The sequence below is a fragment of the Acipenser ruthenus genome, chromosome 1, assembly GCF_902713425.1.
Source record: "Acipenser ruthenus chromosome 1, fAciRut3.2 maternal haplotype, whole genome shotgun sequence".
Lineage (NCBI taxonomy): Eukaryota > Metazoa > Chordata > Actinopteri > Acipenseriformes > Acipenseridae > Acipenser > Acipenser ruthenus.
Window position 1 is genome coordinate 53605663 of NC_081189.1, and position 23943 is coordinate 53629605.

At 37.8% G+C, this 23943-nt stretch overlaps 1 protein-coding gene across 1 annotated transcript in view; it reads right to left on the minus strand.

Moving 5' to 3' along the window:
* The window catches only part of LOC117421151 (glutamate receptor ionotropic, delta-2-like), a 662598-nt gene that overhangs the window by 75631 nt on the left and 563024 nt on the right, over nt 1-23943 (minus strand). The window contains exon 12 of the mRNA XM_034035144.3: nt 3255-3393. Within this exon, the coding sequence (XP_033891035.1) occupies nt 3255-3393 (139 nt within the window). The remainder of the gene's footprint in view (nt 1-3254; nt 3394-23943) is intronic.

A 23943-nucleotide genomic window follows, 5' to 3' on the forward strand; every position in this document is an offset into this window, starting at 1 on the left:
AGACATACCATGAGCCAGATTGCAGCAGGGATGAAGAAACATTTGCTCTAATCAACATCTGGGCCGACAGTTCAATCCAGAGAAACTTGGATGGAAGCGTCCGTAACAAGCTGCTTTCGGGGCATTGATACGCATATTGTGTACTTGCGTCTGTCACCCAGGTCAACTCTCCTTCATCAAAAGCAGTGTGAAATTGCATATATTTGTTTCTCTGATAGGTTTATTTGTTATTTTTATTTTTATTTTTTGGTATGGTGATAATGTTGTTTAGTTGCTTAATGTTTGATTCTTGACTGCTGATATATGATTAAAATCTGTTTTTATGATTTAATTTGTATTACTGTTGAAGGGCTTTTAATGGGCTTTGAGGTGCAGCATGAACAGCGCTTCATAAATTGTTCGGCAAAATCAATTAATGACACAAATTTGCACTGATGTAGTTTCAGTTTCCACCTTTACCATTGAATTCCATTTGGATGACAACCTCCAACTGAACACATACAAAAATAATAGTGTTGTATTCCTGCCTGATCTCTCTTGTAAAATGTATCCCCTTTTACACTAGAAGATAATGTAATTCCTTTTGGTTTGATTAATACGTTCTTCTATTGTTAAGATGCATAAAGAAAAAAAATTAAAAAAAGCTTTGTTTAATTATTATTCCCTACAATGCTAGTGACTTTTTCAATATTTAGCAATTTTCATTTCCACCATTTAGTTTACATTTGTTAACTGTCATGTTTACTGTACATTGTTTCAATTATAAAACTGTTTAGATTTTACAGTGAATTCAGTATATGCTCTTAATGTTCACTGGTGTAGCATTGGCTTAACTGTAAATGTTACTGTATTTATTTACAGCCATATGCATACACTATTTCAAAGTCTAGGGTGAAATGTACTAAACACAATGCTGTTAGCTATTAGCGACTTTTTAGGGGAAGCTTTGTGGCAGCAGTTTCTTTGAGGTTCAACCTTAGATGAATATGTAATTATGGGCGTTCCTGCATAAATTCGCAAAAAGGGTGTGAAGATAGTGCAAATGAGAGTTCTCAAATATTATAATGAGATGTACTAAAGCTGCTGACAATTGCGACACTTACAATTGCATCAATTTGTTAAGAAGTTTTGAAAGCATGTTTTAAACAGTCACAATTATGACATGCATTGAAAAATGTGGGTATTACTCTGGTTATAACATCAACATAATTCCTCAACAGGTTAAAACCTCATTCTCATTTAAATAGCCATGGCATTAAATACCTGGGAATTTGTGTACCATCCTCCTTAGATAATTTATTTACAGCAAACTACTCCAAAGTTATTGAGCAGATTAAAACAGATTTAGACTGCTGGTCTGTTTTGCCCCTTTCTTTGTTGGGTAGAGCGGAAGTTATCAGAATGAATGTCCTGCCCAGATTGCTCTATCTGTTTCAAATGCTACCTGTCAAGGTTCTGGCTTCCACATTTGATTTGCTTAATCGTTTGACATCACGTTTCATTTGGCAGGGAAGACGTCCCAGAATACGATTTAAAACACTGCAGCGCCTTGAAAAAGCAGGAGGCCTTGCACTTCCCAATCTTAAATGTTATTACTGGGCAGCTCAGTTGCGACCCATGACTGCTTGGCTGATGGACAGAACAGATGGCTAAATATGGAGAAGTTAACAGGTACACCTTTTATAGGAGGAATAGGGACAGATAGTTCTATTAGTATGCGGGGCCCGATTTATACTCAAAATCTGGAAAGAAATTCAACGAAACTTCCACTTATCTCCCTCAATTTCTGTACTAACACCAATTGGCCATATTAAAGACTCTCTACCTTTATCACTAGATGCTGGGTTCAAAAAACAGTCAGATATGAATTTATGTTTTATACACCAACTTTTAAAAAATAATCAATTGAAAACTTTTGAACAGCTACAAATAGAATTTCAACTTCTGAAAACAGACTTTTTTCGATATTTGCAAATGAGTGATTACATTTCTAAAAATAAAAATTGGTGAAAAATGACAGAGGCACCCACTGCCACTGAACTTTATTTTCTTAGGGTCCAAAAAAAAGGAGACTAACTCTAAGGAAATCGCAAATATCTACTAAGCCCTGGTTTTAATGGATCCTAACAATTCTTACCACTAACCCCTCCAGCTCATTCTGAGCATCTGTATATGACCATGATCTATTTTGTGTTAATTGTCTAGTTAAGTTAATAATAATAATAATAATAATAATAATAATAATAATAATAATAATAATATAATTTAGTTTAAATTTAAAATAATATCCTATTCGCATTGTACACCAATGTGTACAATACAGCAGCATGGTTTATTTTGTGTTACCGGTAGGCTAAAGCAAAAAGAAAGTGTGCTAGATATTCATTTGATTTTACTACTGTACTGTATACTGAATAGGCCTACTGTACAGATTTATATTTTTACATAATGTAATGTGTAGCCTACTAAAACACCTTAGTGTTATTTCAGCGCAATGATTTACATTTAAAATGCATTGAGCACTATAAATGTATGTGTGCGATTTGATTGTATTGTTTTTAAACCTGATACCTCCTTATGTCGGACAAACATGTTGCAGCAAACCACAACTCAACTCCCCCTATTTATTTGAACAATGTCGCACGACTCTCGCAATGTATAATGCTAGAGATCTTGCTAAGAAGATGCAACAAATATTTAAATTGGCATATTGTAGCTCTTTTCATTAACATATTTTCTCTTAGTACACACGACAAAATGTATACTTTGCGAACTGTTGTAACGAAAATGTAAATTGCGGTATGTTTGCGCTGCGACTGGCCAATCTTAATACATCTACCCCTAAATCTTTACTGTCTGTTTCTAAATACTTTATTCTGGTCTTTCAAAGCACTTTCCAGTCTTGAAGAATGTTTAAAGATGAATTGCATTATAAATGTCTTATTTTTCAAATACAAATATATACTGTGATTCCCTGCTGCTGTTTTGCATTATTAACAGATATTTTTTTCCCAAAGTGTGTTATGTGAAGGGAAAAAAAGTGTGACAGATGGCTTTATACCTACAAATCAAAAGGAAATTGTATATTGATTGTCTCAGTTCATACAGTCTAGCACCTCAACGTGGCAGTCACAGAAATATTTCTTCAGGACAGGGTGGTAATGATAGGCATATAAATAGGTCCCTATATGTGCAATACAGAACATTCTAGAACATACTCCTATTGGATAGATGCTACCAAGACCTTGTCTTACTGTATAGAGTTTCCAATGCGGGTGATTGTGAGAAAAGCTGCCAGGTTTGCAGTGTAAGAAGAGATAACAATCAAAGCAAACAGCCACCAGACCCCCATCATCATTCGAGCTGCCAGTGTGGTGTAGGGAACCTCACCCCCTGTGGGAAGAAAAATCAACATCAGTTATCTGTTTAGGAATTAAATGAACAGGATTATGCTGTGGTTTACTATTCACTTGGATCCAATACAGCAAATCCCTATGTTTTACATTCACTTTGGATTCAATATAGCAAAGCTCTATGCTGTACAATATGATCCAACAAATTGCAATTCAACAAAGGCCACTTATTTGGGTAGGACATGTTGGTCTACTAACACTCTTAGCATGTACAGCGTTACCCAAGTCTAGATTATGTCTATAAAGTTAGTACAGTCCAAAGCTGCTCTTCCCTGTCTTACAAAATGATTATTTTACACCAGTGGTTCCAATGTTTAATTATTTTACCTTTGATTTCAATAGTTTGTAGGTGTATGGTGACAGTTATTTAAGCTGCAGACTCTGCTGCTATTCCAGCACTTATTTCAGGAGACTGTGATTGTTTTCATATCTCAATGACACCATGACTACCCTGTTCTGGGAGTAGCTGTTTTGCCTTCATAACATGATTCAACACAAATAATTACAATGAATACACTACAATGGTTTCTGTTCAACTGCTTTGTGATAATCACAAAAGTCATAGGAGATGTAAAAACATATTTGGCTAGGCACTGCCTTTATTTCCTTTAAAATGCAGTATGTCATGCACTGAAAATACAAATATGTGAGTATCTGTAAATTGTTTGGTTGTGTGTGCAAGCAGCATTTACTTGTAGCTAGGTAGGTCAGAGAATGAGACTTGTATTTTGTAGCTGAGCAAGCATGTAAATGAACACATATCGTATGTAACTCTCAGTTGTGCTCTTCACATACATACTGTGCTTGTTAATTTATTTTTTTAAACAAAAAAGTGGGCTTGCATCTTCAAAAAATATTAAATTAATACTTACATTTTATTTCTTGAAACTTTTTTTCATACAATGTAGTGGGCCCAAGTAGTCTATTGAAAATAAATACTCACTTTCTCTAAAACTAAAGATTGCAAAACAAAATACTGCCGTTGAACATCTTTTTTTATTTCCTGCAAACTGTAGATAAAACGAGAGGTTTATCTGTTTTGTAGTCTTTTTTCTGATCTTTATGATGCTCTGCTTCTTGGACACAGTGCCTGCCTGTGTGATTTGACTTTTCAGCTCTCTTGTTTGTTTTTATTTTTAAAGGGGCAGAGCTCTGTAGGCTACTCAGAAACAACCAATTTAAATGTCTTGCTCTTGTTATTGAAGAATACATATATACTGCTTTGAACACGGTAATAAAAACAAATCATTTGACATGCTGACTTTGTATATATATGTACATTTATGCCTGACACGCACAGAGAAATAGGAACACAGTTTATTTCAGACACCGTCTGTTTCGCTACGCGGCCAATGTGAAAGCCTGCATCGTACAGTACTGTATTCTTAAAAAATTAATGTAACGCTGGTGTGAAAGTTTTGTACTCTAAAGTAAAATTTAAACTTGACAGCAGTCAAAAGCAATAGTCTTTATATTATTGGTTTTGTTGTACTATTTAAAAGCTCTTGTGTCATTTGATATAGCTAAAACTACATTATTTGGTGGCCTTTCCGTGAATTCTTGTTTTTTTTCCCCGCAATTCGCCCGTGAAATGTACTACAAATCACTGTGCCAAAATCATATCCTTATCTATAATCAATGAAACTGACATTTGTAAGAATGTAACACCCAGAGTTAAGTAAGAGTGGCTCACTGATGTTTAACGACTAGATAAATAAGTGAAAAATACTGGTATGTGTACTGGGTCTAGCATTGGTAGTAAATCTTTCGCATAAATCATGTTAAGAAAACTTAAGAGATGTGGTTTGTGTTGCTCAATGTTTTCTATCATAATGACTGAGTGAATTTGACAGAAAAATCTATTAATGTTAGATTAAAGTAATTCCATACAAAGAAAATCTACTAGATTTCCCTATTAGGATCACATTAGGATCTAAGAAATGCACTAATGTAGTACTTGTAACTATTGGTAAAACTAACCTTAATACTGTGTTAAGAAATTAGTTTTCAGATTGAGTTTTTTCTCCATTTTATAGGAAAAACACTTGAAAATTGAAGAATTAGAGGAAACAGAGTTTATAGCAACTCTTCCTACAGGTTTAATAACTGTCTGTTTGACAATGATGAAATATCAATCTACAATAGCAGATGACCTGATAATTGTCGGAAGTAACTGATCCCTGTTATGATTGTAAAATCTTTAATACTTTGTCTAGTGAAATTGGAGATACAGTACTGATTGGTAAAATCTTATCTACCCAGCCAAAATTGTATTTAATGTATGGTTTTTAAAAAGATAACATTTGCATCAAATTAAAAAATTTAAAAGTGGAGTACCAAAAAGAACTATATAGATATGGTTTTAATTTGATAATGTACTAGAATATTACTGATCTTCATTGGTTGTAGCTTGCAAAACCCCTTGTTAAAATGAACGTCTGTACAATACCTATGTGCAGATTGATAGATAGTAAGAATTAATTTATTACAAATGTTGAAAACCTTTAATGGTATAATATCAGACATTTGAAAGATGGTAATAGCTCCATAACAAAACAATGATGTAATAATTTGCATGCCAAAGCTAGTTTACCTCATGATTGAGTAGTAATTAATCAGCATGAAGATTTTAGAACGTATTGATTTTTTTGTCATGTTTTAGATTAGACTGTAAAAGTGCATTGATAAAATGTTTCAAAGTAAAATTATATCTTATCATATATTATTTGGTTATGTGGGAAAAATGCATAGTTGTAATTGAATGTACTTGGTGAATGTACTTGGTAAAATGATATTTCCATTCTTAATTTATTAGACTTGAGATGCTGTGCAGCTAATTACATGTGTCTTCACCCAACCTTCCTTCCCCCCAAAAAGCCTAAATCTACTTCAGAAGGACTAGCTATTGGTAACAGGGTCATAAAGATTTAAATTGGGGAATGGTTTAGATCAGGGGTTCCCAAATTGGGGTCCCCCAAGGGGTCTGCGGCAAAGCTTCAGGGGGTCCACAACAAATATGTAAAATTACTGAACAAAAGAAAATTGTGTGAAATATTTAAAAGCAAATCTTAAAAGTTAATAAACAAATCTTAAAACTCTTGCCCTCAAGCCCCCTGCCCTGAATATGTACTTTGAATGTCCCTGGTTGCTTGTTTCGTGCTTAGAGTATGCACCATTATCACAAAAGCGGGGTGAATTGCAATTACAATTTTAATAACAACTATAGCCGCGACCCTCACCAGGAGAAGCAGATCGATAATGGATGGATGGATGGATAAGCAGCTGTATTAATGCAATTTATATAATGAGACTACAATTAAATATAAAGCCGAATTTCTCTCAATACGATTTAAAAAAAAACAATTGCAGTGATGCTTCCACGAGTACCAGTGCCAGAAGTACCACCTGTACAAACGAGCAGCCATCCTCAGTAAAGGCATCAAAATCTAAATCTCGAAAATATGATGCTGAGTACATTCAGTTCGAGTTTTCTTGCATTACGAAGAAAGTCTTGATTATCCAAAATGTGTGATGTGCTTTGAAATCCAATCCAATGAATGCCTCAAGCCATCAAAGTTGAAACGGCATTTACAACAAAAACACCCAAATGAAGCTGGGAAATCTATAGATTTTTTTAAAAGAAAGCAATCCCAAATTTTAAAACAAGTGAGTACTTTTAAGCAGCATGTTACTGTTCCAGAGAGCGCCTTAAAGGCGTCTTTTTCTAGCCTCATACCACATTGCTCGCACAAAAAAAATGCATACAATTAGGGAAGAGTTATTTTTGCCAGTGACTGTAGATATTGTTCGTGAAATACTGGGTGAGGAAGCAGCCAAAAAAATTGAAGTGGTGCCATTGTCAAACAACACTGTGTGCCAAAGGACATGTGACATGGCAGAAGATGTTTCTGCTCAACTTTTGGATAGGTTGCGTGCTACACAGACGTTGCAAATGCTACACAGTTACTTGTATATGATAGGGTTATGGAAGGGGCGGAATTTGTCGAAGAATTCCTTTTCTGTAAAGAATTATCAGGGAGAACAACTGGTGAGGAAATATCCAGAGAGCTAGATGGAAATATTCAAGAAAATTCAATAGATTGGTCTCGATGTGTGGGAGTGTGCACTGACGGTGCTGCTGCTATGACCGGAAAACGTAATGGTGTTGTAGCTTTTATAAAGACAAAATCTCCAAAAGCCATTGCAAGTCATTGCATGCTTCACCGTGAAGCACTTGTTGCCAAACGTATGGATGATGAGTTTAACCAGCTGCTGCAAGAAGTGATACAAATTGTGAATAGGATAAAAGCTAGGCCCCTGAAACACAGAATGTTTGCTGCGCTTTGTAGTGAAATGGGTGCAAGCCACAAGCACTTATTGCTCCACTCTGAAGTACACTGGCTGTCAAGGGGGGTAGTCATGCAACCAGTGTTTGAACTTCGACATGAGCTGAAGCAGTTCTTATCAACAGAGAATAGCCAACTCGCAAGTTGTTTTGAAAATCCTACATGGATTCTGAAACTAGTGCACTTGTTGGATATATTTGGACAGTTAAATGCTCTGAATCAAAGCATCCAAGGCTATGACGTAACCATATTAAATATGCAAGACAAAGTTAGAGCGTTCACTAAAAAAATTGCTCTCTGGGAAAATAAACTTAAATGAAGGAGTGACAGAAATGTTTCCACTTTTACATGAAGAACTTAAATCTTCCAGCATGAGTACTAGCAGCATCCTGCCACTCATTGTGTCTCATTTGATTAATCTGCAACAGTACTTCAGTGAATACTTTCCAGAGCTCGAAAACAAACATTTGAATTGCATCCGAAATCCCTTTGATTCTGAAATCGATACAAACCTGGACCTGAAATCCCAAGAGAAGTTGATTGAACTGTCAAACGATGGGACTTTAAAAGATTAAATTCTCTGCTGTTCTGTTACCACAGTTATGGATACATATTATGGAGGAGTACCCTGTTGTTAGCGAAAAAGCTCAGAGAACTATTTTACCCTTTGCTACAACATATATGTGTGAGACTGGGTTTTCCACACTGAAGACAAAGCACAGAGCACGTCTCCATGTGGAGAGTGACATGCGTATATCATTGACTGGAGTGAAACCGCGATTCAATGACCTGTGCAGGAATTACCAAGAGCACCCATCCCATTAGGCATGCAGAACCCAGAGTACTTTGTAAGTAGTATTATTTAAATTTCTTTTTATCCTAGTACCTTTTTTGTTTTGTCATTTAATTTGTTGTTTGCAATGAGAGTAAGGTGATCTGCTCAGTATCTACAAGAAAAAAAAACGCTGGCACTACTACTGGTCTGCCTTTATGCTACCATATGTCTCTTTTTTCACGCAGTGAGACATAATGTGTGACTAAGTGTATTTTTTGTAGTGATGTTGTTGCCCTTGTAATGTATATGTAGTAAATTATATGCAAGTTTTAAAAAATGTAAGTCGCAATGGATAAAGGTGTCTGCAGCTAAATTACTTAATAAAAATGATAAAGATATCTGCTAATGCCTCAGCCAGGATTCGGAATGTTTTGGGGGGCCTTGAGCTGAGAAAGTTTGGGAACCCCTGGTTTAGATTACCTGCTGTACTGACCCACCAGTCTTGTCCAAACAAACAAAGCTGATTCTTACCTGTTAATTAAGGATGTCTTCCTATTAAGGGTTAAGAAGGGTGACACCTGGTGGATTGAACTGATTTCAAACGTAGTTTGATGAATGAGTAACAATTTAACTGATGTTTTAGAATCATTTTAATAACTAATCTTGTGGATGCAAGTTTAAGAGTTGTTTAAGTATGTTTTCCCAATAAAATCGAAATGTTTATTGTGTTTTAATGAAGTTTAAAGTGAAAATAATTCTTAAATTGTTTTCCTTTAATTATTGTACAATGTGTTTAACCAGACCTGTCAACTCTCCTGTATTCACCAGGAGTCTCCCATATTTTGGACCCTTCTCCAGGACATCTCCCAGGACAGATTTTCTCCTGTATTCTACTGTTAAACTCCCTTATGTCAGCTAACCTTTAATGTCTACAAAATTCATGGCCGGTGTGTGATTACTGCAATCCCCGTCTGTAGTTGGCAGGGTGCGCACCTGCACAGTTCCCCGCTCCCCTATCCCCCCCCTCTCGATTTTGAAAACTCAATGTTGACAGGTATGGTTTAACATACTTGTAACAGTAATTTAATTAGGAGAATGAAACTGAAATGTGTATCCTTATATGATAAATATAACTAACGTTATATCAAAATGAAGTTTTGTTCTATAAAGGTTACTCTCCATGGAGGCAGGACGCTGCTAGTGTTGATGGCACACATTGCTTGTGTAAAAGTGAAGTGTCATTCAAATTCTTTATGCGAATGAAAGGACTGATTTCAATTTGCATTCCTGTTTTACCTGGAAGGGATTGGATCGCCAGGTAAACTCCTCTTTGGGCGCTATATGTAAAGCGAAGCAAGAATGAACTCGTTCTCTTGAACTCTTCTCTTTGACTCTTTGATTTGGACTCTCCTGTTCCTGAAAAGACTGTCATGAAGTGACCTCAGAGCCGATGCTGGAATGGGGCTCCATTCAGCGCCGTAATGCCGACATCCTCCCAAGATGTCAACTCTACATCCAACTAGGGGTGTTGCGATATGACGATAAAATGATAATCGTGATAAAAATTCAGACAATTATTGTATCGTCAATATTTTTCAATATCGCTGTAATTAATTATTTATTTATTTATATTTATGATTTGTCAACCTTAAGTAATAATGTGTAACGCTAAATTAATTACAAATAATTTCAAATTGCAATGATGGAATTTTTAAAGTGATCTGCCAGGGGGCAGCAGTGTGGAGTAGTGGTAAGGGCTCTGGACTCTTGGCCGGAGGGTCGTGGGTTCAATCCCTGGTGGGGGACACTGCTGCTGTACCCTTGAGCAAGGTACTTTACCTAGATTGCTCCAGCAAACCCAACTGTATAAATTGGTAATTGTATGTAAAATAATGTGTAAAAAAATAATGTAATTGTGTGTAAAAATAAGGTGATATCTTGGAACAATTGTAAGTCGCCCTGGATAAGGGTGTCTGCTAAGAAATAAATAATAATAGTACTGTATACTTCGTCCTGCATACTCTTTTCTGGTGTAGAAACTTTGATCTACTTTTCTAATGCTGTGATTGGTCGTGGTACATGGCCCATTGTGCAAGATCAATTATATTTGAATCATGTGTAAGTTTGCGGCATGCACTGCACTACAAGATGACAGACAGCGAAGAGAGAAACCAACTGTACCCCCCCAAAAATTAAATCAATAATATGGGATTATTTTGGTTTAAAAAAAATTACGACGGTCAGATTGAAGAGGGGGGTCCAATTTGTAAAGTATGCAGAGTTAGTGTTCTCTGCAAGAGCAGCAACATGACAAATATGTTCACGCATTAAAGAGATCACCACCAAGAGCTTTATAAAAAAGCAACATCGGTAAAGAAAGTATGAACAGTTTAAAGTTAAAGGAATTATTAATAACAGTTGAAATGTTTAATTATTTTATGTTTTAGCTGCTGTAATTCTTTCAATGTGATCTTTCTGTGCACTACTTGAACATAACAGCCTACCATTTATTTTAATGAATATGTTACTCATTGTATATCCTTAAATTAGTTTTTTTTTTCAACTAAATATTAGTGTTTTCAAACATCTTAGTTTAACATGTATTTGATCATGTACAGTCACAAATTAGTAATGTCATGAATAGTTTGCATTTTGGACTCCCTGTTTAAAAATAAATAAATGCAAACAAGCACTGATGTAAACCTTGGCCATATTAAATATTTTTAATTAGCTGTGTACTGTTCAACAAAACGGGTCTCCATGCTATTAGCTGCAGTGGAAGCTGAGCCTTTTTCTTGGTGGAAGGATCATGCCGATGCTCTGCCCCTGCTCTCCAGCTTTGTGAAAAAGCTGTTTTGCATCCCAGCCACTAGTGTCCTATCAGAGCGTGTTTTTAGTTCTGGTGAAAATATTGTAACACCCTTTCGATCATGTCTTTCACCAGAACATATAAACATGTTAGTGTTTACACAGAAACCTGAAATGAGTGCCATTTAAGTTTGTTTACCTCATGGCAATGAAAATATTTCATTTGTATGTTTATATATCAGTTTTTTTCCCTTGCATATTGGACTATGTTGGCACCAAAACAGAACAATTTAAATGAGCAAAGAAAAAAAAAATGAAAACACGAGAAAAACACTGAAAAAGCCTGGACAATTATTTTTTTAGTTAAAAAAAGAAACAAAACAATGGGGGTGATGACTGAATTCTTTCTGAAGCAGGAGAGTTATTAAAAAAATGTAAGGCTTATTTTACTTTGGAAATGCTCCAATTTTTTTATTTTTTTTTTATATCATAGAGCTCAAATATTGAGTATTGTATAAATATCTATTGTATTACAAGTAAGCTTTTTTCATTAAAAAATTTAGGCTATACTGATTTCATACATATTATAGCTTAATAAATAGTAAACCTTATCAATTTGTAAGGGGGGGGGGGGTTGTAGTTGTTTGTAAATTATTGTCTTTATCGCAATTGTCGTGATAATAACACACACAATAATCGTATGAGAATTCATATCGTGACACCCCTACATCCAACTGCAACTCTGTTACAAAGAAGACCAACTGCATTTCCACTGCTTTATCCACAAAAACCACATCTCCAGAATAAGCATTATGTTTCAAAGACTAAGATTCAAGTAAAATACTATTTGTTTGTATAAGAAATACCTACATGCAAACCAGAAGTAAAAATGTTTAATACAGTGTAACCCTTTGCTAAGATTAAAAAGACAAGCAATGTTACTCTGATGAACAATTGAAACAAGATAATACTTGAACTAAACTGAGGATATCGTGTGTATTTGAAAACAACAACTACAAACGTCTGAACCATTTAAACATTGAGTTTATCTACAAGTTGTGAAGTTTACAACTTAATGCAATTGAAAATGCTTCCGAACTGAACTTGCTGAAACAAAAGTCTTCATTCCAAACAACACAACAGATTGTATGTAATGTGCTACGAATCCTGCGTGCAGGTATGTGTAACCATACTGAAGTCTGCTTGCTTATGAAAATGTTTGTTTAAATGTTTTATTACTGCTTGTGTCTATAATTCTGGTACCATGATTTCTAACTTTTATATTCTTACTTTTGTGAGTCTTAATAAACTTAATAATTTGTATGTGTTGAGTTTCTCTTTGCCTGTTACCTGAGTACTAAAGTAAGCATTTATGATTAAACCTCTCTCTCTCTCTCTCTCTCTCTCTATATATATATATATATATATATATATATATATATATATATATATATATATATATAATAACTTTTAATGTTGGTATATTGACTTAGTTATTTGGCTGGTTAACCTCTCGAGAAATTGAAACCGAAAACAATATTTTTTATAACTTAGCCTCATATTTATGTTCTATTATGTTCATAGTTCATTTGATATATTTGAAAACAGAGAATAAGAGAATTGTGAATATCATTTTATAATAAATATGACATTTGTTAAGGACTAAAACCCTATATTTATATGTAACTATCAATCACATAATGGAGGTGTCGTCCTGTATATTAAGAACTTAATATCCACTAATGTTTGTGTATTACTCAACATAGTGGGGGTGTTGCCTAGGACATTTGAGGTATTAATGTTAAATATTATCTTCAAATATGCATTACAATCCACCCAGTCGTTTTTGGACCTGTAATTTGTATAATTCATCGTGTACCTTCAAAACGCCTGCAGTCAACCCAACTTATTTTACTGACAGACTGTAATTTACGTACTCATTGCATAACACCCCAGCAATGCTTCATAATTAGACAGATCTGTCTGCAAACGCATATCAATACTGGCTTCCTTTTTCAAAAAACTCATGGAAACAATCTGTACTGTGTGAAAGTACTGTGTGGTGTTTGCACCCTACAACCCCATACTAAAAATATCCCCTTAAGTGTATTTGTATTGCTGTATCTATAAGAAAAATGCCTACAGCAAGTGTGTTCTACAGTATGTAAATATACAGCATTTCTATGAAATTGCAACACAGATTGAAGGCTTGACTGCCTAGAAAGGCATCTGCCAAATAAATAAATAAATAAATAAATAAATAGTAGCAAAAGGTAACATCTGCCAAGATAACTGAAGTCATACAATAACAGCTGGAAAAGCAGTCCTGTATCTTTTGTTTTTCTTGTGTTGGATTTAAATGAGAAGCTCACCACACCACCATCTGATGGGATTTCTTTCTTGATAAAAGTGGAGATATCTGTCTATTACTATGATTCTGAAATTAATATATTGTCAAAGCTTAAAGTGGCTGCACAGAAATCTCTTAAATAGACGTGACAGCGCTTTGTGTGTCTATCTAGTGCAGTCTGCTGATCACAATTAGCAGAAAAATAAAGCCGATAGTCAGTGCTCTGTAGATACCACTGCACAATGAATCTTTGGGGTCATACGGTTGAATGAATCCGGGAAACAAAATTACTTGAGTACAGCTGATCTGTCAGCATAAATTACACTCCCTTCCATTTCATATTGTTTTTGATGCCACTGAAAATTAATCCTTTCTGTTGCTTTGATGTGATTTAGAGCACCCCTGAAAAATCTTAATTATGAAAAACTTTGAATTGTTGTACTGTACATGAAATCAAATTTCATTAATGATGCTTTCACACTATGGGCCTGATTTTCAAAAGGGATTTCATTTTCAATGGAAATGGCAAAATCCGCAGAAGTTTTCCACCTGTTAAGCCGTTAAAAAATATCTGCCTATTTTCTAACATGGTCCTCCATTTTATCAGCCAGCGGATCACATTTCATGCATCATTTTCTGCGGTTCTAAATGAGTAAGCAATGAGCATTTAAGCGGTTCCATCCGCCAAAATAATACTTCTGGTTCAATTGTGTTAGCAAATGGTATCTAAACAGAATCAAAAACTACCAAACCACCGGAAAAATGAGTTAAAACACAAATGCAAACACGAGGGCAAATTCTTATTTCCAGTCAGTCTTACCAATTGCTTGTTTAATTAGGACAACATAAAACAAACAACGGAACAAATTATGGGAGTTATAGGTTTGAAAGGAGGTATAACTGTAGTGTATATTTTAACTAAATAAAAATATACAGATTCTAACTAATGAACAGGAACAATACATACTCACATATTATTTTATATCTACAGTAAATATGTAACTAGGGCTTCTTTTTTCAGTTTTTATTAATTTCATTTTTCGGTGTTTATTTGTAGCTTTTTTTTTGTTTTATGTAAGAACATAGGAAAGTTTACAAACGAGAGGAGGCCATTAAGCCCATCTTGCTCATTTGGTTGTTAGTAGCTTATTGATCCCAGAATCTCATCAAGCAGCTTCTTGAAGGATCCCAGGGTGTCATCTTCAACATTACTGGGGAGTTGGTTCCAGACCCTCACAATTCACTGTATAAAAAAGTGCCTCCTATTTTCTGTTCTGAATGCCCCTTTATCTAATCTCCATTTGTGACCCCTGGTCTTTGTTTCTTTTTTCAGGTCAAAAAAGTCCCCTGGGTCGACATTGTCTATGCCTTTTAGGATTTTGAATGCTTGAATCAGATCACCGCGTAGTCTTCTTTGTTCAAGACTGAATAGATTTAATTATTTTAGCCTGTCTGCATACGACATGCCTTTTAAACCCGGGTGTGACAGGATTGACCGAGGTTTGAGACTCAGAGACAGTTTTAAGTTCAAAATAAAGATTTTTAATAAACACAAATAATCAAATAAATAGGCACAAGGGCCAAACAAAAAGGTTTCAAAACACAAAATAGACACCAAACAAAACTTACAAAAATACGGCTTCCAGGCTGGGCATTGCCTTCACTGGTTTACCAAAAACTTACAAAAACACTCTTGCTTCTCCTTCTAGAACTCTCCCTCCCACTAGCCAGGGCCTCTCCCCTGGCTTTTATCCCCTGTGGCTGGAGCCCAATTAATCAATAATTGCTAATCATTCAATTAGGGCTCCAGCCACATTCTCACATGTTTTCCTGGCAGGGAGGAATTTTAACCCCCTCCCTGCCAGTCCCAAACATGTTCATAAAGACGGGGCAGTCCCCCGTCACATATCCCCCCCCCCCCTTGTGCCAAGCACAACATGGCCTAAATGGCCACCTCCCCCCTCAGTCTCAGTCCCGGAAGAGGGGGAAGCACAGTGTCCATGGGGGTGGCCATGGTGGGACGTCCAGCACCACCCAATTCTTCATGGCCGGCAGCTCCCTCTTCCGGGGCTCCGGCCACACACTATCTTGCCGCAAAAGTGCCGCTGGGGGAGCTGGTCTCCTGACCTCCCTCCCCCTCTTCATGGCCGGCAACTCCCCTCCGTGGGGCTCCGGCCACAGTGTAGCGACCCCAGGCGAAGCAGGATCCCTAGCAACCCCAGGGAACGGCAACTCGTCTCCCTCTGCTGGCGGAGGCGGGAACGACAACTCGTCTCCCTCTGCTGGCGGAGGCGGGAACGACAACTCGTCTCCCTCTGCTGGCGGAGGCGGGAACGACAACTCGTCTCCCTCTGCTGGCGGAGGCGGGAACGGCAACTCGTCTCCCTCTGCTGGCGGAGGCGGAAACAACAGCTCGTCTCCCTCTGCTGGCTGAGGCGGGAACAGCAGCTCGTCTCCCTCTGCTGGCGGAGGCGGAAACAGCAGCTCGTCTCCCTCTGCTGGCGGAGGTGGAAACAGCAGCTCGTCTCCCTCTGCTGGCGGAGGCGGAAACAACAGCTCGTCTCTCTCTGCTGGCGGTGGAGGGAGAGACAGCTCCGGCTGTTCCCCCTCTGCTGGCGGTGGAGGGAGAGACAGCTCCGACTGTTCCCCCTCTGCTGGCGGTGGAGGGAGAGACAGCTCCGACTGTTCCCCCTCTGCTGGCGGTGGAGGTGGGAACAGCCTGTATTCTTGCCCTGCGGGTCCCTTCAGCCCTGGGCCTGTGGGCTTCCCCTTCTCGGGCCGTGGACGCACCGACTCCTCCCGCTCGGGCCGTGGACGCACCGACTCCTCCCGCTCGGGCCGTGGACGCACCGACTCCTCCCGCTCGGGCTCCTCCCCCTCGGGCTGTGGACGTTTGGGCTCCTCCCTCTCGGGCTGTGGACGTTCGGGCTCCTCCCTCTCGGGCTGTGGACGTTCGGGCTCCCCCTCTCTGGGCGATGGCAGCGGCTCCCCCTCTCTGGGCGACGGCAGCGGCCCCCATTCTGGCTCTCAGGATGGCAGCTCCTCCCCTTCTGGCTCTCGGGACGGCGGCTCCTCCCTTTCTGGCTCTCGGGACGGCGGCTCCTCCCCTTCTGGCTCTCGGGACGGCGGCTCACCCCTCTCTGGCTCTCGGGACGGCGGCTCCTCCCCTTCTGGCTCTCGGGAAGACAGCTCCACCTTCTTTATTGGAATGACTGGGGCGTCTCCCATATCTACCGCCAGGTAATTAACAACCATCAGGGCCAGCTCTGCGAAGGACGCCGGGTGATGCTGTTCCTCCCACTTTTCCCACCTCCCCCCATCTCGACGCCACAGCGTGTTGATAACTATGGGGAGGTCGTGGAAGAGGTCCGCCTCAGGGTGCATCAACCAGTCCCATATTTCCTGGGATGGTGGTGAAGGCGGTGATGTTGGAAGTGGCTGCCGAGAACGGGGTTTGCAGCTGCTCCTGGTCCCGATTGTGGGGGCATCCTGCCCCGTTGTGGCCATCCACCTCACAGCACCCACACCAGTCAGCTGGTGGCCCATCTGGACAGGACCTCCACCGGTGATCCACCTTCCCGCACCAAGAGCACCAGGGAAAAAGGCTGGCTGGGTCCTCCAGCTGGGGTGGCTGTTGTTGCAGCAGCTTACATTTCTTCAGCTGCTGCATCTCCTGCCTTTGCCGCTGTCTGCTCTTTTTCCCCATTTTACAAAAAAAAAAAAAACTCCCAAAATTCAAGAAAAAAAAAAAAAATTACTGCTCTGAGACTCCAGGTGGCGCTATCCCGTTTCTGACACCAAATGTGACAGGATTGACCGAGGTTTGAGACTCAGAGACAGTTTTAAGTTCAAAATAAAGATTTTTAATAAACACAAATAATCAAATAAATAGGCACAAGGGCCAAACAAAAAGGTTTCAAAACACAAAATAGACACCAAACAAAACTTACAAAAATACGGCTTCCAGGCTGGGCATTGCCTTCACTGGTTTACCAAAAACTTACAAAAACAGCACACACAAACACTCTCTTGCTTCTCCTTCTAGAACTCTCCCTCCCACTAGCCAGGGCCTCTCCCCTGGCTTTTATCCCCTGTGGCTGGAGCCCAATTAATCAATAATTGCTAATTATTCAATTAGGGCTCCAGCCACATTCTCACATGTTTTCCTGGCAGGGAGGAATTTTAACCCCCTCCCTGCCAGTCCCAAACATGTTCATAAAGACGGGGCAGTCCCCCGTCACACCGGGATAATTCTGGTTGCTCTTCTTTGCACTCTTTCTAGAGCAGCAATATCCTTTTTGTAACGAGGTGACCAGAACTGAACACAATATTCTAGATGAGGTCTTACTAACGCATTGTAAAGTTTTAACATTACTTCCCTTGATTTAAATTCAACACCTCACAATATATCCGAGCATCTTGTTGGCCTTTTTTATAGCTTCCCCACATTGTCTAGATGAAGACAGTTCTGAGTCAACATAAACTCCCAGGTCTTTTTCATAGATTCCTTCTTCAATTTCAGTATCTCCCATATGATATTTATAATGCATATTTTTATTGCCTGCGTGCAGTACCTTACACTTTTCTCTATTAAATGTAATTTGCCATGTGTCTGCCCAGTTCTGAATGCTGTCTAGATCATTTTGAATGACCTTTGCCGCTGCAACAGTGTTTGCCACTCCTCCTATTTTTGTGTCGTCTGCAAATTTAACAAGTTTGCTTACTATACCAGAATCTAAATCATTAATGTAGATTAGGAATAGCAGAGGACCTAATACTGATCCCTGTGGTACACCACTGGTTACCTCGTTCCATTTTGAGGTTTCTCCTCTAATCGGTACTTTCTGTTTTCTACATGTTAACCACTCCCTAATCCATGTGCATGCATTTCCTTGAATCGCTACTGCGTTCAGTTTGAGAATTAACCTATGCAGGACTTTGTCAAAAGCTTTCTGGAAATCTAAATAAACCATGTCGTATGCTTTGCAATTATCCATTTTCAATGTTGCATCCTCAAAAAAGTCAAGTAGGTTAGTGAGACACGATCTCCCTTTCCTAAAACCATGCTGACTGTCTCCCAGGATATTGTTACCATATAGGTAATTTTCCATTTTGGATCTTATAGTTTCCATAAGTTTCAATATAATAGAAGTCAGGCTTCTTGGTCTGTAGTTACCTGGTTTGATTTTATCTCCCTTTTTGTGGATCGGTATTACATTTGCAATTTTCCAGTCGGTACAACCCCTGTATCAAGAGACTGTTGCATGATCTTGGTTAGCGGTTTGTAAATAACTTCTTTCATTTCTTTGAGTACTATTGGGAGGATCTCATCCGGTCCGGGGGATTTGTTTATTTTAAGAGCTCCTAGACCCTTTAACACTTCTGCCTCTGTTATGCTAAATCGTTGTAAATCGTTTTTTTCGCAGCTTTCGCTTTTTATATACTGTATGAATCTATTGTTTTCGGTTACTTTCCAAAATGCTTGGGCTGTTTTTTATGGTCAAACTTGTATAGTAGTAAACTCGACAGTCCTTTGCACACTTAAGTTGTACCTTCTTTCCTTTGCTGTCTTCCACAACGAAATCCTTATGGTCACGGGAACATTCTTTAGGGGTTTTTGTGTGTAGGCATTTTTTTTACATTTCATCACAATTTGGAATTCTGTTTTTTAAATCCTCTGTATCTTAACTGTAACACAGCTTTAAATTCCACGAACAAGCCTCCATTCCTAATTCTATTCTTGTTTTAAACCTTGCAAGCAATAGAAATGTAGAAATATGCTGCCACTCAGTAGTTGGGGTGGGTTTACAGTATTCCGAACCAATCAATGATAGATACAAGTCAGGAATAAGGGATATTGCCCAGCTGTTTTTAATGGGAAAGGGATGGTCACTGTGAATTAAGTAACCATTTCCAGTGTTCTTCCTGTGTTTTCCGGTGTTTATTGGCTATACACCGATTTCATTTTTTTGTATTGGGGTATTTTATCGGGTTTTATTGGTTAAAACCGAAAATCAGAAGCCCTAGTTATAACTAACTACTGTATATGCCTACATAGTAAAAAGTAGACCAGTTTCACATCATGCTCACGTACAGTAAAAATCTCCCAGTACACCCCAGTATTGAAAATCATTGTTCTGAGCTTCTACAAAATCCTTGATCTCTGACTAAGAACCCTTTCAAAGAATGTAGTCTGCGTAGTAGTAACATATTTACCAAACCTTGAAAGAAATACATTCAACTGTGATCAGGTTAGATCTCTATATTAGTGAATGTGGCACAAAATTTGATAATTATAGATTCAACAGGTTCAAAAGACATCATCACTTCTTTAAAACAAGAATTAAAACAATTACATATATTGTGAACCAATAAAGTGATTAGATAATACTTTTAGTTCTTTAAATAATTTAGTATTTTTAAAAGTGCAAATTAATTCAAACACGCAGTTTACTTAACACAAAGTATTGTGCTTTTTAGTGCTGGTTCATACTGTGGCAGATGAATGCGATGTGGGTAAGAGATGTGGGCAAAACATTTTTAGAATGACAGGTAAAAGGTTTGACGATCTGTTAAACAGTTTGGGACCATTGCTTCAACACAAAAATACACATGCGATGCAGTGACGCAGAAAAACTTAAACACATAGCAACTGGCAATTACCAGCAAAGTGTGGCCACAAGCTTTCGACTCCACTACTTCAAGGTTTTCTTGCTATTCACAAATCTATCACACCATTTACTCCATCAGGCTTTACATTCTCTCCAGTCCTTTATTTTTTTCTGAATAATGCACACCAACGCTGTTTCTATCATTTGGGCACGTCAATATTCTTTTAGTGAAGAGATATAAAAATGTGGATGTTTACGAACTTCTATTAAACGTTCTATTACAAGTCTTGTTCCATGATGGTTACAAGCGTACAACTCAACCATGCAGCAAATGTTGAAATCGATTTCAGGTCGCAGACGCATGAGAAAAGGCTGGACTTTCCAAAAAAGACACACGTCGCAAGAGTGTGCATGACGTAATTCCGACCTCTCGCACAGGGTTGCAGACCCTCCACTCCGACCACAAATGATGTTGGAGTCTGAAATATGAACCATTCTTTACTCGTCTTACACCACAGTGTGTAGAAATAACACTGTGTTAAAGATCTGTCGCCCCCTCCATTAACAATAGGTAATACACTCATAATGGTTGGGAATACGGTTCTGGTTTTAATGTACATGTTTTATTTAAAAATAATCTGGAAAAAAAGGATTTTTCATTATAAATGGCTGAAAATACTTTCAGTTTATTTCAATGCTTTCAGAGGTGTATAATGTAGAAATACAAGTAAAAAAAAGCATTTCTCCTTGTATTAAATCTTATTTAAAAACAAATTTAATTAGTTAAGTTGTTCATGGTACAATGTAAATATACAAATAACACACAAAACAGATTTATGATGGCAAATACAAAATACAAACACCTGCATATGTTATCCTTTGTTTTATTTGGGTTATTGGTGCAACGCAAGGATAACTATGTGAATTTATATGTATGCCAAACATTCCATATTTTTTTTTTTTTTTTTTTTTAATAGGCCATTATTTATGATCTAGCCTAACTTAAAAAAGAAATAAGACCGGTGATAATTTATTATTATTATTATTTTTTAATAATTTAGAGTGGCCAGTTATTTTTTTTATTTATCCCCCCCCCCCCTACCCCCAAACAGCGGACAAACCCCAAACAACAAGTATCATGCTGGTCCTCCAGCACACGTAGCAATTGTTATTTTCTCCTCTCCCATTCTGCACTCACCGAACACCAACCCCGAGTGAGTGAAACACTGCATCTTTTATGCAGCTGTACCGAGACTCGATTGCTAATCAATCATTCAATTGGAATCTCAGTACATCTGCACGTGAACTAATTGTGCTCCCTGTGCTTCCATACTAATACCCACTTTAATCTGCACGTGGAGTGATTGTGCAATCCCCGTGCCTAAATACAAATATACATTTTAACAACACTCGTGCTACATAGCCCCACATTATATACTGTGCACCAGTACATATACACCAACATTAACACGCCACATACAACATAAAACACAAAAATACGCACAGGGGCAGGGAATCCCACCACAGTTTGTGAACAATTTTGTACATTTATTTTATCATATTTGAAATAAATAAAGGTGCAGCAGTGTGGAGTAGTGGTTAGGGCTCTGGACTCCTGACTGGAGGGTCGTGGGTTCAATCCCTTGTGGGGGACACTGCTACTGTACCCTTGAGCAAAGTACTTTACCTAGATTGCTCCAGTAAAAACCCAACTGTATAAATGGGTAATTGTATGTAAAAATAATGTGATATCTTGTAACAATCGTAAGTCGCCCTGGATAAGGGCGTCTGCTAAGAAATAAATAATAAATAAATAATAAAATTTGCATGTTATTATTATTATTAGTTGTCGTACTAGTGTAGTAGATGAAACCACAGCATGAAATTGGAAATTGGAAAACTGTTCAGGCTACTTGACAACAAGATAATAGAAGCTGTCACTTCTTTGATGAGGTAAAGTTTTGGCAGGACATATTTTCTTTGTGTGATATGTCATTTTTTTTGTAAGATGTAAATACACCCTTCTCAACATACTATTCACCACCTGGAATTACTAATTCAAAGAACTTTGTCCTTACATCTATCAAATAGCCTATAGATGCATTGTCACATAATATAGCTGCTTGAAGTGTAAGCTTGATGGACAAATCCAAGCACATGCAAAATGGAATCTAACTTTACCTTTACAAAACGTTTATTTAGTTAGCAGTATGGTTAACTATAGTTATGTATAAATCCTCACATAAGAAAATAGTGTGAATATAAATTAATACGTGGTGTGTATTTATTTATAAGAAATGTCATCTCATGCAGTTTGTGCTGAGCGGCTCTGGCTGCTCAAACTGTGCAAAATAACGTAGTTTATACAAGAGACACCTACACCTAGTACGTATTAACATATTGTAATTCACACAAGTGAAGCCTGTACTCACAAATAGCTTTAAAACTAAAAATAGGATTTATTTTTTTGTAAAGCATAATACTTCAGTGATTGGTTAATTTCTGATATGTGATTTATAATTAGCAGTAACATGATTTTGTTTCTGTGAGAAATATGTTTGGATGAGATTTAGTAATCATAAAAAAACTTCTAATGGTATATTTTCTACTACACCCTACTGTTACACTGAATATACTATAGTAATCTTAAACAGCAGTTCTCTAAGTATAGCAATACGAAAATGCGGTCAACCTACAGATTGTAGTTTATTTCAAAAGGAATATCTTTGGAGCTTCAATCAAAAGTACATTGGAAACCTGTTGATGAGCAGAATATAGAATCAATTTATATTTAAGTTCTTTGCAACTCTGTTAATGCATCAGTTAAGGGCTATTCACACTACAGCATTTATTCACTGCATTTTCTATGGTAAAAAATCAAACCTTTGGAATTGAATACTACCTTTCATACTTGAGCGTAATTGCTGAGGAAAAAAAAACTGAAACGTTCGATTTTTAGACGAAAATCACCACTATCACCACCCTGTCCTGCTAAATTTGGATATAATCTGAAGGCAATATGGATCAGGTGCAAGCTGCTGCATGGTTATTGCGCCAAAGAAGAAGAGAATGCGGATGCACCCTATAATAACGTGTAAAAGGGAAACCCTAGGGGAGTACCAGCATCTTGTGCAAGAGCCAAAATATACTGTATGTATGTTGTGACAGGTTGGCTTGTGGGACGATGTCAGACCAGAAAGAAGAACACAAACAAAAGGTACTGTGGGGCAAAACTACACTGCTGCACTGGTATTTTTTTTTAAACAAAGTAAAGATTTTTCAAAGCACAAAATAAAAGGGCACAAGGGCCAAACAAAAAGGGTTTCAAAACACAACACAGGAACAAATAAATCAAATGAAACGAGTACCTACTCGGGTTCTTAAGGGTAGATAGCAATCATTTACAAACCACTCTTTAGGCTTCTCCATCGCTCTCTCCTAACTACACTCCACCCAGACAAATGATTTCTCCAGGCTTTTCTAGTTTGTGGCTGGAGCCCAATTAATCAATAATTAACAATTAGCCAATTAAGGCTCCAGCCACATTCTCACATGTATTTGGCTGGGAGGAATTTAACCCCCTCCCTGCCGATCCAAAACAAACAATAACACAATCATTATAATGAAAATCATAATGAAA